Source organism: Sphaeramia orbicularis, chromosome 4 (genome assembly GCF_902148855.1).
Source record: "Sphaeramia orbicularis chromosome 4, fSphaOr1.1, whole genome shotgun sequence".
NCBI classification, from domain to species: domain Eukaryota; kingdom Metazoa; phylum Chordata; class Actinopteri; order Kurtiformes; family Apogonidae; genus Sphaeramia; species Sphaeramia orbicularis.
In genome coordinates, this window is record NC_043960.1 from 46663825 (window position 1) to 46683317 (window position 19493).

The 19493-nt window shown below is 38.5% G+C and overlaps 1 protein-coding gene across 1 annotated transcript in view; it reads right to left on the reverse strand.

The window, feature by feature from the left end:
- Positions 1–19493, reverse strand: part of faf1 (Fas (TNFRSF6) associated factor 1) — an 83533-nt gene that overhangs the window by 61651 nt on the left and 2389 nt on the right. Inside the window, exons 3-7 of the mRNA XM_030132588.1 lie at positions 16150–16196; positions 11914–12179; positions 11676–11767; positions 10269–10360; positions 2935–3040 (exon numbers count right to left, since the gene is read on the reverse strand). Coding sequence (XP_029988448.1) covers positions 2935–3040; positions 10269–10360; positions 11676–11767; positions 11914–12179; positions 16150–16196 — 603 coding nt within the window. The remainder of the gene's footprint in view (positions 1–2934; positions 3041–10268; positions 10361–11675; positions 11768–11913; positions 12180–16149; positions 16197–19493) is intronic.

Sequence of the window (19493 nt, forward strand, 5' to 3'; positions counted from 1 at the left end):
ACATAATGTTTTATAAGAGTCTCACTTAAATGAGAGGATATGTAACACATTACAGTAATAAAAAAGAAAAGGACAAGCTCTGTTCCCTAAATAAAAGAGTAAATATGTAAAGGGAACAGGGCAAACAGAGTCCAGATCTATGCAGGTTAAAGTTCTGGGCCTCATTTTCACTGCAGGGGGCCTTGGGATGCCTAAAGACAAGCATGCGTAAGGGAAAGACAGCGACATAGAGGCCTGTTTAAAGCCACATTGTCCCTACTCCAGCCCCTATGGCCTCTTCCAGCACCCCCACCAAGCCAGTGGTCCTTTGCCTCTTTTCTGCATCCACGATACCCCCCTCCCTGTCGCACCACAGGGACGCCTCCCCAGTGTTTGTAATCCCAGCAAAAACACTTAAGGTTCACAGTGGGTGCTCATCAAAACCATCTGCCTGAGAAGAGAGTGAGAGAGGTGGATGATGTAGGGCGGAGAAAAAGGACAGAGCGAGGGAGGAGAGAGGGGAAAAAAAACAGGGAGGCTGCCTCCTCCAGTTCAGATGTTGGTTAAACTAATCTGTTCAATTAGCACCACTACAAGTGCTGCGAGCAGCCTGATTATTATTAGTGTAATCTTCACCCGTACAGAAAAGCCAGGCTGAAGCTGCTTAAGAAACTTAGAAGGAGCATCTTTCATGGTAGTGTGTCACAAAACATTTAGTTTACCCCTCTGCTCAAAAACAATGATAACATTTGACCACTGTGATCTGTAACCGTCACAGTTAACAATAATCCACATTTGTTGGACAAATTTGGGGGTTTTGTCATATTAATGTGCTAAAGGGGAAAAGTGTCTGTACTCACCAAAAATCTGAATATAACAGCCATGTAGAAGAGCAAAAAGAGAATGAAATGACAAAAATTTTGGATGACAAAATTGTGATCTAGTATGGAGGCCCAACATGGAAACTTAAGATTGCCTAGTGGTGGATTTCTAAAGGCCAGTATTATTTGGATCGTTAGGAACAGAAAAAAATTGATTAAGCAGCCAATGTGATCTCATAACAATCTGACACTGACAGCACATTAGGTGTTATTATTTTATATTTGTGTGAGAAATTAATTATTTCTTACTGTGTAAGTGGATGATTGTTGAAGTGAACATTTAAGTGAATGTCTGGTAATTAATCAACAAGTGGAACTGAACATAAAACCAAAAACAATCTAAGGAGAAGAGATTTTTATCTTTTGATTATTTTCACTCAAATTACGATATTAAATGTCAGAGTGTTATTTATGTATTAGTTTTCACTGTCTCATGACATATGAAGGACGTCTTCAAGGAAAAACATAAAATACTCCTGGTGCTAATTACATACTCTATGCAAGGGGGTAGCGATCTAGTTTAGTTAGAAATAATATGAATAACAATTATTAGTAATAAATTATTACTATCAATTGATATTTGTACCTGATGCACAAGATGGAAAAAAATATTGGGACACATCACACTTACAGCTTGTAGGATTTCCTAATGCTATTGATTTGAAACATTACCATGATCAAAATGTCAGTTCATATCAATAATTATCATGATAAATGTCAAACCAATATTTCTTTGAGTTTAATGGCTGATTTTTCTTCCTAAGTGAGAGTAGAAGAAACCAAACAGTTATGACTATTTATGGTTAGAATGTAACAAATATTTCATCAGAATTATAGAGTATAGAGAAATGCAGAACATTTAACACTATTATAATGACAAAGAAATTTCATTGTTGAATAAAAGTAAAAATAACCTGAAGTATTTTGTAAACTACTACAATGTAAATTAAATGAACCATTTAGATGAAACAAACACTTTCATTGCAATGATATTTATAGCAATATAAAATTATGACATCTGTCATTATTGTTTTGTATCCGAGCCCCCTCTAAATGAAATACCTAATTCACTGTCCCAAACTTTCACCTTATTGTCAGATCAAAGAAAATAGAAACTCTCTATTTAATCTACCAGTTCTGTAATATTTCAGCTACATTAAGTTGGTAACTTCATGTACAACTAATCAGACAGCGTGTGTCCAATCCATACATTTTATCAAATGTGGGATGCTTGTTCTACTCTATATGTAGGCCAATCATAAGCACTTGGTTCACCAGTGGGTTATGATCAGTGGGTCTTCTCTGTTGTTACTGGTCAGTCTTTAGGGAGTGTATTTCCTCTCACTGGTGAGAGCAGGTTACCTACTGTGAATAATGAATGATGCCTGTTCAACTCATCCTCTGCATGTGGAAGGTGAGGGGCATGGGACAGGTACATGTGCACACGGTTGTCTTTGTGCATAGGTAGAAAAGTGTTGATTTCAACTCATGAGGCCAAACATTGACACAGACGCACTCTTTCACTCATCGGCATGCACAAGCAAGTACGTACATATATTCTCCTGCTCATCAACCTCAAACCAAGATGGAGATGTGATAGTAATTCACGCTGGGCCTAGTATGAGTAATGATAAATATTTCATAGGCCACAGAATCTACTGTTTAGTTCCAGATAACAGAAATGAATGGACACTGTCTTTTTCCATTGCTTCTGCATGCGTAGATCAAACAAGGTTCAGTCATTTAAAGTGGCTCCTCGACTGCTGAGACTACAGACGGAGAGGGAGAAAGACACAGCGAGTGGATGGGGGGGTGAAGAGGAAAAGAGGGGGGATTTACCAGACCGCAGCTGTGAGAGTAATTATGTGCTCGGAAATGTGATCATTTGTGATGAATAATGAATCGATGGCGAAGATAGACTAGCAAATAGAATGAATGCTGTGTTATGGGAATCCTGAATCAGGTGCAATAATAATATGTATGTGGGACTCCATGAAGGAGTATTTTGTCAGTGTCTGTGCATACAAAGTGACTTTTTGATGACTTTTTGTGTGCGTGAATGTCTGTGTTGTACCTCTTGTATGGTTCTGGAGCCGGGGAAGTTGAGACTGTAGTCCCTCTGGGCTTCACGGTGACTGATGACCAGAAGGAAGTTCTGGTTTAATGACTCTTGAAGAGCACTGTAAGAACAGGGCAAAATGAAAACCGCAATGAATAGGGATGCACACAATAAAACTCACAAAAGAGAAAGAGATGTATACAGAGGAAATATTAGGAAGGACAGAGCAGGAAAATGACGTAGAGAGAAAAGACAGGGCACAAAGAACAACAAATCATAAGCACTAACAGCCACTGAGTCAAGTAAAGGGCAGGCTGCAACTTGTTAAGTTGTTGTATTCTGCGGGCAGAGGGAGGTGGGTGCCACCTCTGGGGGCTCGTCGCCCATTTCACTGGTTGTGTCTTAACAAGCCTGGCCAGAGCTCTGCTCAGCACAGCAGGCTACCACAGCTATGACCACCTGCACAGAAACAGCAGGAAGTCCATCAGTGGGCTTTCATCGCTAACAAACCTGATGCTATTATGGAATAAACCCTGGAGCAGCTTTCACACTGGGAATGCAAACCATGCATCCAAAACAAGAATTCATTGTCATATACAGTGACAAAACTTGACCACACCAAGAGGTTTTAATGAAAAAGGTGCGCGAAAACATGTGCCATCCATTCCAGGTGACTTATAGATTTCTAAACGGTTATTCATGATTATTCAACCATCTGGGAGTTTTTATAGAAACTCAGTTCAGTCATTCAACATGACCTTTTGGTAGTCTGGTCTTGTTATTTATTACTAAGAAAATTGGGATTTTGTTTTCATTAAATTAAATACAGTTATTTCTTTGTTAAAATTGTATGTGGATTTTGTCCATTTTTCTGCCTCGCATTTGCACCTTTATGAATTTACAGGTCACACTTATGATAAATTGGTTTCAGAAAAACAAAAATTATTTTCAAAGCTGTAGAAAATGTTACATATAAAATATATCCAATGTAAATACTGAAGTCACTTTTGTGTGTGTGTTTTGTTGCTGTTATTTATTCCCCTTTTGTGCCCAGGAAGCAGAAAAATTTTCATTACACAAAAATAATTGAACTGTTCTTAGTCGTCAAGGCCTTCATCATACCATCTTTGAAATGAGCACAGATTCAAATCAAACAAATTTATGAAACAACCTTTAAAACACACACACACACACACAAGAGATAAACATCAGACACTGCCATCTGTCTTCCAGATTCCAATGCCAATGAATGGCTCTTCTTCATAAGGTGTACTATGTGTATTACACTAGTGGCATACAATGAAGAGAACCAGACAATTGAATAATTAATCACAATTATTTGTATAATAACTGATTGTCAACTATCATTTCTTTATGACAGCCTTTTTCAGATGTGTATTATTATGCCATTATAGTCCAGCTACAGTTGACCCTAAAGTGAGAGGTGTACTCATTCTGAAGTGGGGGTAGAGGTTGTGGGCCAAAAAAAAAATAGGAAAAGTAGATATGTGATGTTGCATGAATATTTTGACAGGTGTTGTAAAATAGATATAGCAGACTGGCTGTTGCCATGGTGACACCAATATGTGATTTTAAGTTTTTGTTTGGGCCAAGAAAAAAGGAGTAAATGATATAAAAGTGGATTTATGTACATTGATGATACAAGGTTTTTGTATGTCAACTAACTTGTTTTAATGTTAATTTCAGTCATACTCAATGAAATATGAAACACTTATGATGTTCACTCCGTTTACTGTAAGGGTAAGGTAAAAGCAGGGATGAAATTTTTTTAAACATATTTCTACAGAAAAAATGGGGATGAAAACAATATATATGTGCTAATTACTGACCTACTTTTAAAAGAAATAAAATCCAGTTCACTAAGTGTAAATCACTTCAATGGCTTTCAGCTGATTAGTGGTCTAAGATGGTAACAGTCAAACAGTGGATGCAATGAGCAGACTTCATTGTTATTATAGACATATTAGGAGAAACATGGCTTTGCCCAAGAGGCCCCGCATCAGCAGACTTGCTAGAATGCCGTCGCAACTTGCTCGGCAACTTCCAGCCATGTCAGAGACACGTGAGCAATGCAAAAGCAGACACTTTGTGTGTTTCACGTAGAGAGGAGGAGGTGGGGGAATCAACTTTTGGATGCTTCATTTACAATAAGCTGTGAGGTTAAGTAGCATTTTGAGCAAACGCTGGGTCTGTGCGGCTGAATATCAATGGGAGGCTTAAGGGCCGAAGCAGGCACTTAATCAGGGCTCAGAACCCAAGGAGAGGAGGAAGAGTTGAGAGAAAGAGAGGGATGGGGGAATTAATATGTAGCGCACATATTAATTATGCAATCACACCCTTAATCTGCGCAGATCTGGACGAGCTTATGTTAACAGAAGCTCAAATTTACTGTAATGACAGCATATTTACATTGACTAAAACTACGAAATCAATATGTAAATGTAATGTTTGTTGTAGCTAACTGGAGAAGATTGGAAATGTGTGGAGTGGGAAGGATGAATGCATATGTAATGGGGCTGAGCAGAAGGATATGAGAGTATGTGTGTGCATGTGTGTGTGAGAGAGGAAAAGAGAGAGAGGAGAAATGAAAGGGGTAAGGACACATAAATAAGGATCTAGCTAATATCATGATTATGTTTGGACACAGTCCCGAGCTACTGCTGGCAGGCAACTAGACTCCTAAATAGACAGAGATAGAGGGTAAACTGAGTGGAAGTGTTACTCTGTCCTTCCAAGCAAAGAGGGAACATCTCATCAGTCATTTATGGCAGATCGGCGAGCCATTTGGTGTGTACGTGGGAGTTCTGTTCAAGATTTACTTTGAAAAACAGGATCCCTCATTGTGTTCTATAGTACAAATATAGAAATTAAAAATATCAAATGCATGCAGTATGAAGGGGGTTACTGTCATTCTTAATGAGTCATTTTCTTATTAGTTGCTGTCTGTATTTGGAGTCCTGCTGCCTTATATGTAAACAGGACACCGGTGTTTTGAGCACAATATCCCTGTGTCTCCAATGCTTTTACTGCCGGTGTTTTCAAAGCAGCTGTCTCCTGAAGACACAGGCCCTACAGCAGAATAGGGTTGAAATGTGGATGTCTCTGTGTTTGCTTCTGCCTTCACAGGTCTCTTTGTCTCAACACACACACACACACACAGTGACATCTAGGTCGGCCCGCAACATCTTGGGAGGTACTTGACACAGCGAGGGGGTGTCAGTAGGAAAAATGTCATTTAACTTTATGGACAGAGAAAATGGAGCATTTTGCAGAGGAGGAGAACAGGCTAAACAGATTGGTTTCATTCTGAGGTAAGCCCATCGCCTAAGCTGCGAGTCCCCACGGCACAGAGCAGACTCTAGACCTTATTAAACTAGCACTGCCAGACACACACACACACAATGTGACATGTGCCCGCAAAACACAAATACCCATACACACATACTGTTCCCAACCGCCCACACAGTCACCAACACACAGTATGTGTCAGTTTTTAGAAAAACACCTTAACACATAAAACACCCATGCTGATTGGCTATTTGCCTCCAGCACAGTGAAGGTCATGAGGTACACACAACGTCTTCTTACCTCCTCCACATTTTGCACCCACAACAAAGAAGAAGGATGCGAAACCGCTCAGGTTCCACTCTGTTTTGCTCTGCCATCTTTTCCAAAAGTTTATCAGCATTCTAACACTGTCTACTCTCCTTCAGCGTTGCTTTAGCCCACCTGCTAACCACCTCTGTAATGTGTCTGCACGTCCACAACAGAACAGCTGACACCCAGGACAAGGTGACGGATGGAGGGAAGCCCAATTTAAAAAAGAAAAAAGCACAAAATCTAATGCATAATTTTAGAAATTTCAAAAGTGTGAGTTTAAATTAGAATAACCTTTCATTGGCAAACACGCTTCCCTCCCAAAGCTAGAGCGGAGAATGAACGAGGAAGGAAACAGGCTCCATTGAAATATTCATCAGGACCTTATCATTTATGCAGGAGATTAGGTCCTCCTCAACACCCTCTTGTATTCACAGACAGTCATCAACATGGCCACAGAGAAAAACCTTCTTTAGACCAGGCTTTAACACTGCAGTACTAACTGCACATCACACCTCTAACTAAATAACTACCTGAGATGGATTGATGCTCAGAGGAAAATCTCCCAAAGCCTCCAGATTTATTTCTAATCAAACAAGCAACTAAGAGGAGTTTACTCAGCAGGATCATAATGACAGTGCAGCACTATTTAATCAGTCGGTTTGATTTACATATATATGCGTGTGTGTGTGTGTGTGTGTAATTGCCAGAGATATTACCATTTATGGGACATTTGCATTTTAACTGAGCAACAATTTGAAGCAAATAAATATGGGGGAAAATAACTTTGTGTGGATTAAGTGTCCGTTCAGATTTAACTATTCTCAGGGAAAACAGACCTGTTTTAATATATGGTGATTATTCAATGTGCCTTTTTCAAAATCTCAGTAAAAATAATATCTTGATGTGGGATCTGTTGTCAAAAAGTTACTGCATAATTACAGTAATATTTAAACATTCTTTTAATTTTACCTTGTTTCATAACATAAGTGTGCATTAAAAACTGTTACAAAAATTTGGAATAGAAAACTTCAATGTCAGAAGCATTAGAATAAAAACTATGAGTCTATCTACAGGCCTGTCTCACCTCCAGGTGGTTCTGAGGTCTAGATGTCGTCGATATATTAACAGACAGGCTCAACAGTACCAAAACACTAAATAAAACAGCTGCAACCAGCAGTTTCATGAAATATTTGAGTAGCAAAAAGTGGGCCTTAACTTTTTTGAACAGTTTATATAGGAATAAGGCCAATGTAACCCAAAAAAATTTGAGTTTTGATCATTTAATGTGTTGAGGCTATTTTGAACAACCTTTCTAAAATGACAAATGGAAATCTGATAAAACTAGTGTGATTAATGATGTTCTTCTACCAAGCCATGGTAGCTACTACTGCCAGCTTTAGAAGCATATTCCTATTTTATTTATTGGCTTATTATAATAATATATATAAACTATATTATAATAATGAAAATTGAAAAACAAGACTTTGCATAGATGAAAGAAATCAGCAATCGTACTGTTTTTTTAGACTACTTTTTTTTTCCACAAAGCATTTTATTTTTTGGTCGAAGGACATGTGTTGGTTGCTTATTTGGTTAATTCGTTAAAGTGAAAATAAAACTGACACTGGTAACTTTATCAGAGGCTGTGCTGTTGTAATCTGGACCTAAAAGTGAGTAAATAAGTGCACTTCGATTGCCAAGTTTAAAAGGAAAGTCGCTGTAATTGTGTTAGAGGTACTGAAGTTCATGTTTATGCCATCAAACACAGCTTTTTTAGGTGGTTTTCCAAAATAAAAATTAAGAAATTACTTAAAGAGAGATGGTGTTCAACAAATAAATGTTAATAGTTCAATTATATGAGTTTGTGCCCCCCCCCTTCTCTGTGTGTTGCGATAAATTGGCACACACTGCATGTACTGTGGATGTATGGCGCGACCATGGTTTATTTTTACTGCAGGCGAACAGCTTGTCTGGTCCCTCTGCAGGGGAGATGTGTCACCTATCATCTCCCCTTATGACAGCAGGGTCACCACATGCATACAGACATTTTATCCTCACAAAAAAAAAAAAAAAAAAGCATGCGCATACACACAGAAGACCACCCATTTCATTCAGTCAAAACTGTCGCCCCCATCATAAGCCCATACAAAAAAAGAAAAAAAATAGCTGATGCAGAATAATGAGCTCCTGACACCCAAAATGATATCGATGACACTTGGAGAAATGGCAATGGTGCTGCTAAAAAGACCCAGCGGTTAGTGAGGGAGTGAGAAGACCGGGGGGGGGGGGGGGGGGGGGCAGATGAGGGCCATTAGCTGCCAACACAATATAACTACCACTTAGCCCAACTAGCAGGAAACACGGCAAACTGCCAAATGACTTCTTTAACAAGTGTTTTGCTGACATGTGGATGCCTGTTCAGCTGCTGACATAAGGAATTGTGGGATGGCTACAGTAAAATATCATTTCTTTTGTAATCTATCCCTAATAATCACACTGGTACCATCGCTGTGGAGATGATACAAGACTCCTGCCCTTTGGAGATGAGCACTGCTAAAATTTGTCACAATCTTGTCATTTAAAATGTAAACTTGTTAGTACAGTAAAGAAAACACAAAGATTAAAATAACTTTAACGCTTTACTCTAAGAGGTTTAGTGATAATGTTACTCAGGCTCTAGTTAAGCTGAATAGAAGAACATTTACAAAAATACTACATAAAATTCCTTCCACAGAATTAAACTGTTCATCAACATTTGACTGTAATTTCATGAAATTTCCCCGTTGGTTTAATCTTCATTTGTTCATGCATAGACACTATTATCCCTAGAGAATAACTGTTCATCTGCAGCATCTAAAAGTGTAAGCCTTTTAATAAATACATTGTCTTGATCTCTTTCACTGAACCTAAGAATATCTCTCATTTCAAAGTATATAAAATAATGCAGTGATGTAAAACAGATGGCATCCAAGAAATGCACATACTGATATGTGATAAAAATGAATTTAAAATAGAAATCAGTTTTGGTCACCTTCTGGAAAACGCAGACAGACTGAGGAGAGGACTTTGATGCACTGATATTTTTCTGTGAATGATGTTTACCTGACAGATTAATGAAAGGACATTCACATTTTCAGCTGCCATCTGTGATTGTATTCCTGCTATGACTTTAAACTGAGTAGCCTGACATTTCACAAAGGACTGGTTACTAATAATACTGAGCTTTCGCCGAGATGGGAGACCCAACCTTTGTATAGAGAACACTGACTTAATGAAGCTTTGGCACCAAATCACTATTATCACTGGGTACTGACGGATTGGTACTTTGTAGAAAAAACTAAAAAAGTAAAACAAAAACAGACCTTTAACATGGAAATTATACACCTGGGCTCTAAATAGAAAAATCCCCTTATAGCAACAAAGCTGAAAGATACAAAGGAGGAGCGAATTATTATTTACTCAGTGTACGGAGGCTGCAGCTGTGGACGCTCCTTCCAAAATGTCACAACAGTTGTGAGGAAATGAATCTGCACTGGCAGGTCAAATGTCTCCTAATATACCACTGAAACCCGCATTTGTTGGCTCCATTCTTCTGACAGCTGCTTCACCACTACTGGTCACAAACCGCCACCTGGTGTTCACTACTAGATATTACAACCACAATATGGCAAGAGTGGGTTGGTCTTAGGTTTGGAGATTCAAAGGAAACTGAGTGCTTGGTTTGTTACCTGTTTTTGCTGGTACTGGCAGTAGGGGCGATGTCTGGAGTCAGGACATAGAGGCTGTTGTTCTTGGGAAGGTGTAAACTCCTCAACACCGTCTGATTACACAAGCACACACAATGTCAACAGCAGTTAGTTAACTGTCAAATTCCACTGCTACAGCTAGAATTGGTTCAACATGAAAACCAACATGTGGCCATTAACGTCAACATTACACTCACTGATTTTAGATTTACAACATAGCTGTCTGCAGTGAAAAGGAGGTATCTTATAGTACTTGGTAGCATACTGAAATCTTGTCTGTCTGCTGGTTAATGTTGATCCTCGAGCTCCATGACCTGGACCAAACCAGGAAACATATTCAACAGACCACTTTACGTTTCCCAGCTCAACAATCACAAAGACCTCAACGTAATCAACAAGACAAGGCTTTTTTTATTGACTCTATGATAAAGAAAGTCTTCCTCTTTCTCAGTGACCCTCTGACTTTCTGTGCAGAACGTCGGTATTTTGCTATTACTACCTCTATGCACAAGTCCAATGGGACCTTCAAGGATAACTGATTTAGATGGTGCTTTAATATACATTTGATCCACTACCTGGCATATTCTGTGGGGTTTGCAGGATAAGTTAACCATTAATTAAAATTCATCATTTGAAGCACAGGTTACCTCACCAACATCTAAATTAGAAATCATGATAGAGACCCCAGGACCAGGGACACAGGGGACCAAGGGTCTTTTTTGGCAACTTTCAAAAGTTAGCAATCTTTTTTAAAGCTGTGTATGACGTTCGTCACCAATTTTTCATCAAATCTGTAAAACCCAAGTGATAGCCTTAGTATCACGAATCTGTTAGTCTTTCCATGATTACGCACCTTAATCCCTTTCCTCACGGTGAACAACTTCAAAGTGTACTCCACCACAAAACACTCCATTTGATTACATACCAAACTGAAACCTAAATGAAACCGTCACTCTGGTTTTTCCGGGATTGCACGCAGCTGCAGTATGGCCGTAGTGGTAACAAACACGGAAACGGCTTTATTGTCTCTTACTACTGAGGATGCAGTGCGTAATCAAAGACTGATGGATTCGTGATTCTTAGGCTATGACTCGGGTTTTACAGATTGGATGAAAAATTGGTGCCAAACATCATACACAGCTTTAATCATGAAACACCAGATCTGCAGTTTTATAGTCAGTTTAGCTCTAAAGAAAAACTGCTAAATTCTAGTGTAGTGTGATGGGGAATTAGGTTGTTTTATGATGAAAACACTGCATTTTAATAGCTTAAATTTCAAAATAATCAAAATTTTCACCCCTACAAAGAAAAAAAGAAAAGATTTTGTTGATATTGTTAGTGCTTTTCTTCTCTTTTCATTGACTGGTTGTGTTTGTAGAATTAACTCACAGTGTCAGAAACATCTCCACTCTTCCATCCTTTCAGCTGCATTTTGGACACTGGAACACCAAGCTCTGTCTCAAGGATGTTTTTAATTTCTCCTGTGAATGTCATAAGACAAAAACAATCCATGGAATGGACAATGAAGTTTCCAGTTAAGAATACACAAACAGCCTGTGAAGGGGATTGATAATACAGATGCACATATTTATGAACAGTAGTGTGTGTAGTAGTGTGTAGTACTCACCCACAGTGCTGCCTTCCTCCAGTACCAGCTCTACTGAGCGCTGCCTGTACTCCACCCTGAAGTTGAGCATCCGGGGCTGGCGTTCTACAATGTGTCGGGAAGTGGGGCTGACGGGGCAAAAAGCAGAGGTCGAAGACGATGGAGGAGAAGAGGATGAAGACGAAGAGGAAAGAGGAGGGACAGTGCCTCCGGCGGCTGCATCGGCTGCTTCTGATTGGCTGGGAGGTCCAAAGACATTGGCCTGACTTGCCTCACTGGAAAAGTTACTACATAGAGAAGACAACATTAGAAATGACGTGAACAGGTGAAGGTTTCAGTTAAAACCTCAACATGTCAGGGTGGTTTATCAGGGCTAAGATGGATGAAGTCAGTTAGCAGAACTGACCAAAACTGACAGAAAAGCCACAACAAAAAACAGAATTCCAGCAAAATTTCTATTTGGTGAAGCAAGAAACTCAAACCTTTTTTCTGGATAACGGATGACTTTCCTTCAGTCCTCATTCAATATATGTTATATATGTGATGTCTTTTTCACACAACACTATAAATGATGTGCTTTCTCTGCAAACCATGAACAAAGTGTGCCTTTTGTTCTGTTGAGTGCAAGTAGCAACTGTCCAGCAACAAGAGAGTAGAACAGAAACGGACCAAGTGCCAGATGCAAGTGTCTCCACAAAGGCTGTATTTCATACACCCCCCCACATTAGAGAGGCCAGTGTACAGAGGTGGAGGCTGACTGTCATCAGCCACCAATACCCTCTGCAAACAAACTGGGCCAGAACGGCATCAAATGAAACCAAACGTTACAAATCAGAATGAAATCAGACCTGATCACCTGCGACATAATGATAAAATACAGACTCCGTATATGTAAAATATCAGCTTTAACCTCATTCACTGAAGTTACCGGTTGTAACAACACAACTTATTTTTTTGTGAGATGAAAAAATTTGACCACATCCTGGTTTCATGATAACATGTAAATATCCAGGACATTTTATCTATATTCATTGAATGTGATAAGCATTGGCTGTGGAGATAGTATTAGACACAAAACACAACTATCATGTATCTGAGTTTCATTTAAATTTTTATTGAGTATTTATCCTCTATTATACTCTTTTAAACTTTTTACATTGTCAAAATATTCCTTTTGTTCTAATGCACATGAGAGGAATTCTTGGTAATTTGTATTCTCTATAAATTTGCCCATCTTCCCAAGATTAAGACAAATTTAAAACCAACATGGATGGATTAACAACAGAAAAGCTCACGTACTGGTGCATCCGTTGGTGAACATCATACAACAAACATAAAAGCCCCAACAAGACAAAAACAACATAGAAGGTAGATTGGAACCTGGTTTGGGTTTCATTGCTTACAGTGAAAAGTGATTTGCACATCATACCCAAGGTAATGGCTTGATCATCTTTGCGGGACATAAATAAGTTCACTTATCTTTCCACACATCTGAGAAAAAGCTGCTACTGTCATTTTTACAGGTCAGTGCAGAAGTTTAACCTTTTACTCCTTTTTTATACATGTATGTGTACTTGAGTTAATAATGTGTGTGCTGATGACATGTCACAAATATTTTGTGGACAGAAAAGAAGGCCACGATATTAAACAAATCTTACCAACAGGACTCTTACAATTCCTTTAAGTTTGTGAGAAACATTGTTTATAGCCAGACTTCTCACAACAAGTTAAAAAAGAGACCCTGAGTGCACTTGCACCTAAACTTGGCATTGAAACAACAGCGGCCGTTACGATGTCTGTTGTTGCTGTTTGGACACAGTTCACTGCTGCTCTACATCTAGATGGCGCTGTTCTCCTGCAGAACCTGATGGTGTTTCCAAACAGGGTCAACTGTTAAGCCCGTCACCCACAGAGACTGGTTAAGAGGCAAAGTTTAACAAAGGATTGTGAATTTTTATTAAGTCCTGCCAGGGGATAGTTTTGATGTCCTAAGGAATGTTGGGGACTGATCAACAACACAAGCTTCTTAAAATTCCCAACCTGCTGAGTAAAGAGGACAGCAGGGAGGAGGGAACACATTTTAGGCGAGCATTGGCACTGCTTCCCACTGGCACCAGCTCAGGTCACATCATCAGAGTCTGTTTACTGGGCAGTGGGCTGCCTGCTCATACCAGTGCCAGCCACTTAGTAAATGTGTTGGCTGCTGGTCATGCTGCTATCCAGCCTCCATTCACAGCAATGTGTGCCCTTAAGGAGGGCCCAGCAATATTCTCATGACCCAAGGGCCTGAACTGGGCTCCGACACATATGCATGCGCTCACATGCACACAAGGGTGAGCAAAACACACAACGGTTTAACAGAACGCCTCCAGTCTGAGTGGGTTCAGATCAGTTCAGTGCATTCATGAGTGTACACTAACCGTTAAAGGCACAAAGCCTGTCAAAGAAACCTTTTCTTTTCAGAAACTGTCTACAACTCTATTCTTGGCACCAAGTTTTCCTGAGTTTGCAGTGTCTTTTATATTGTTTGTCTATTAAACAGCCGAATAGAAACCACAGCAGGAGATGCAACCTCCAACTACCAGCGTCCATGTTACTGTTACCGACTGGACACATCCTGAATAAAACAAAACAAAATATAGAAAACATTCAAAGACTACTTCACCGTGGATGCAGGTGAAACAGAAAGTACATTTTCATCTAGTCTGCACCAACTGCCATCACATGCATTCTTATTCTTTAGGCTAGGAACAGAAGTATGAATATATTCAGATTTTTTCCACAGTAGGAAAGTCAAGTAAAGTAAGATGTAATGACTGCCAGTTTTTATTTATAGTGTTGTTCTTATGGCACTCAGGTGACAATTTTTGGAAATATAACTTGCAGCAAACTAAATGATCACGCAATAAATAGTACCTGATTAAATGCCTTTTTCCAAGATAATTGAAATAATGGCTTGTCCTTCAGCTCATTTGTGTCTTTACCTAACACTGTTTTTCTAATAAGTGACAAGTCTCCATAGCAATGAGAGGAAAAGCACAAAACTCACTCCTTACCTACTTTTATTATTAGTCCCAAAAGAAAAACAAAAATGGATTTGATTTATTTTTAATCAATCAGGTAACTGAGTTTCTAGATTTAGTTGTCAAATATGGCATTTTACTTACTGCTGAGCCCTGTATTTTCATTCTGGTGTAAAAAAAACAAAAAAACAAAAAACTAACAAAAAACCCTGCAAAATAAAACACCATGACACATACCTCTAAGTTGCACTGATCTTATCCATCTAAGATATCACTGCACAGCCTTTTAGAGAAAAAAAAGACCAATTGTCATCAAGTGCATGCTTGTTCTTCATGCTGAGTGAGAACACAATTATGAAAACATTTGTAGATGACTTCTGCTGTCTGGTTTACCTGTATTCCTCACCATTTTTGAGTCAAAATCTAAAACCTAAATGTCTAAATTGGTGAAGAAGTGATACTCAATATAATTTAGTTGAAGACTAAACTAACTGTCTGATTCATTTTGATTTTACTGAGATGGAGTTTCCATCTTACTGCTGCAACATCAGTAACACTTACATATTTCCTGTATTTCTTTAAAGTTTCTCTAAAGCTGCAGGAGCCAAAGTTTGGAGGGAAAACCACCAGAATTAGAAAATACACACCTTCCTTCTGCGGCACTCTCCTGTCAGCCCAAAATGACTAAAAATAAATGACCTCATGTCATTTCATGTTGTAAAAGTGAAGCCACTAGGTCACAACCAACACAATCTGATCAGCCGTTAGTCATATATTTAAGCCTCCTATATGTCTGAAAATGCCTGTAATTAGACAAAACCTCCATCATGAGGTACATCCTGCAACACCAGAAGTGTACATGCCAAGGTCTGTAGTCCAAAAATATTAAACATGCACAAAAGTCATTATGCATATGTTTTTAAGCAGTGATGAAAAGCACTGCAGGTTTATGTGGTAATCTACATTAAATATACTTTAATCTTACATCATCACTTATCACTGTTCAATGAGACTGTTTGTAACAGGATCATTCTACTGTGACAGTAACAACACCGAGGCATGTTGATGCTCATCACGCTGATCTTCGAACTTAAGACAACATTGGATAGCATTTTAGAAAATATCGATAGTGCAGTGAAACAGTGCATGGCCTTCAGTGGTTCCCCTACTGTGATCTAAGGTCAACTCAACTTTCTGATTTACAGTAAATTAAATGTGGGGAAACAATCATTACCTTTGCAAGATGCCGTTCTCCTGTGGTATGACTCCATTGATGGCTGCCTATAATGAAAAGAAAAGGAACTTACACGAACAGCAGCAACCATTTTTGTTTAGCTTTTTAGTTATGGCATTTTGTCAGTGTTTTTACATTACGTAAAAATTCTAGACTAAATCTCTCCCTGAGAACAACACAAAGAGAGCTGAAATGACAAAACAAAACCACCATCAGCTTTGTACTGGGCTTTTGTGTGTGCACACAACTGCCTGGTTTTTTCCTGAACACTCATTATTCCACACTAAAAGTACTTATGATCATATTTAGAATTGTTTACAGCAATCAGTGGTGTTTTCTGTTCATTTCGTGCTACTACTGCAGTATAACCCTACCCATAGTTTACTTACACATACACAGAATAAGGAATAATGAAGAGCCACTGAGCACACGAATGCCCCAAAATACAAACTGCATTTCTGTGTGATATTTAGATTTTTTAAACAAAAAAAGTACAGGGACAGATTGAACATAATAAACTTAAAGAGGTCATATTTTGTTAAACCCACTTTTATTAGTCTTTGGTACCTTTACTTGTGTATTTGGGGACCCTAACAGTTCAAAAAGTTTTAATTTGAACCCTCCAGGTGCTGCAAAGCTATCTTTATATTCATTTTGGCAAAAATCAAGTGGATTTCCACAACTCGTTTTAATTCCTTCTTTTTTTTTTTTTTTTTAAACTTGTCTTGTCCAGCATCATAACAGCAGAATACTCAGAGTACTCAGAGAACTGTTCATCAGTAGTCTTGACCTTATATGTGCAAATGTCATGACATAACTAGTTATAGATGGAACAAATTCAGAAGCAAATAAAACATGTAAGGTCTGGCATTGAAATGAGGTTCAACGAAACTCAAAGACAGCAGAATTTCAAGGGGAGCCTCATATACTTTATGAAGTTTCCTGTAATTGTTTGTCAGCAGCAGCGGTTGTAGTTCGTACAGAAAATATGACCAAACTTCGAGCTGATTACCTTAAATGTTCAGTTGTTAGTGGTATTAACAAACACAAGTGGCTGAACAGGACAGAGTGCACAGTCAACCTGGAGAGGGTGGTGTGTGAAGTGGCTCATTTGCATTTAAAGGGCCGGTGCTCAAAACAACCTTTTTCCTGTCATAACTCAGAAATAGGGTTGAAGATGGGCCTGTGGAATTTAATTAATGAAGAATTCAGACCCAAACATAGCATTTACAGTTTATGTAGACCACAGAAAAATGTTTTAAAATGCATAATTCCATTCAAAATAGCAAAATATCACTCCCATAAAAAATAAATTATGTACTGAAATATATGAAGAAATTACTGACAATGATCATCCCCTATTCTTTTTACAGTAAATCTTAAATAAGTGGATGAAACTGTGTGACCATTCAAGGCATAAAACAAACTAAAAAAGATATAATTTGTATGATTCCAGAAAGGTTAATCAAATTTACAGGTTCAATGACATTAAAAATATGGCTACCTAAATCTTCTTAAGGCCACTGAAAACCTTCTAATGCACAACAGATTAGAAGAAGAGATGATTATTTATCGTCATCCTTGAGCAGAACACCAGTCTGTGAGGTTAGTAAATCAGGAGGCAACACATTCACTGTTGACTCTGCATCACAATGTGTGTTCTCACCACCACAGCAGCACTGAACGGGGCTCATTGTTCGGTCACTAGGGAGTGCTTCTTTCAGTTCATTTGTGTTTGGCCTTTTGTGTATTTATTTTTTTGTTTTTTGTTTTTTTTTTGTTTGTATATCCTGAACTCTTGTGCTCCATCCTCTGTCTCTCTCTTTTCTGTGTTATTACTTTGCTCCACTGCTTCATTTCATAATAAATAATGACATTTGCACATGTCAAAGTCAAGTGACATTATAGGATGACATTATTACCATTATAGGATGGTATTTTTGGTTGAATGCCATTTAGCTGCTTCAGTTTGTCTCACTATCACACTGCCACAATTTAGAAAAAAGCCATTGTCAATGTTACAAATAACAACTGCACTTCTCTGTAATTGCACATGAATGTCTGTTCAAATACAGATATTTTAAAGTCACACTACACTGCTGTGCAGTAAAACTGGTTAAGCTGAAAAATAGGTGAAATTGAGGGTGACCTATCATGGATTTTAAAGGCCAATATGAAAATCTGGCACTGTCAGAAATGTGTGACTGTTAGGAACTGGATACCAACTGAACTGAACATCTAGGTCAGAGTAATAAATACCTACATAAATACATCTGCATCACTTAAGATCAAGGACAGTAAAAGACAGAGATTCTAGTTGTGATTTTTTTATGAGCTGTTATTTTCCTGTTAAGTCATTAATTTTAGTTCAGAGGAGGCATAATATTAGCCACCAACCACTATCTACTGATACCAACAGTTTGTAAAACATCCTAATCACCCAATCTGAATAATAAATCTCTGACAAAATATACTGATTGTGGTGTTGTCCTTGTAAATGAACAAAGTATTTGCAGAACATGTTGTATTCTGCTATATATGTACTTGAGATGGGTTTGGTGAAATGGCTAATGGTGATAAGTCCTGAGCACTTTGAAGTACTTGAGCACACAATTCAAAAACTTATGCACAATGCATACTAATGCATTGATGGGTTAGGATGGAAACACTGTTTAGCCATACTGTAGTAGAAGGCACGACTGACAAGCTCAGATGGGAAAAAGTTTGATGTGTATACTTTCATTTTGCATATGAAAATAAATAAAATATGTGAATTAATGAATCAATGAAAAAAAAATACATTCAAGGGGAGAGTGACTGTTCCTATCAGATAAACATCCACTAAATAAATTGGTTACAAGATGCATTGGGATCTGAGTGGGTTGAATGTCGTCCTGTTCTGCTAAACAACTTCCTTGGCAAGATTGCACGTGATGGATGGGCTACATCTTTAATATGTTTTTAATCATTGTACTCCCTAAACACATGCAGAGGCATTTTTTTGTCAGTGTTTACAGAAATTACTAGCTACTGCAGAAGAACTGCGAATCATCACATTTCCAGGTGCAGTGAGTCCAGTGTGTGTGCTGCCATCAGACTGCTGCTGCTGCTCTGAACCCCTGCCAGCATCAGTGTAAATATAGAGTGACCCCTTCCAACATGCAACTCACGGCAAAGGTCTCCTCATTTTTCAGACTCATGGTGAGGTAATACAAACCTGCCAGGACAGACTTTGTCACAGCACTAAGGAAGATTTTACTAAGAAGATAAAGTCAGTTTGGGTAGTGGAACAAATGTGAAAATACTCTGAGCATTACAGTGGAATCACTGTGTGCATTACAGGA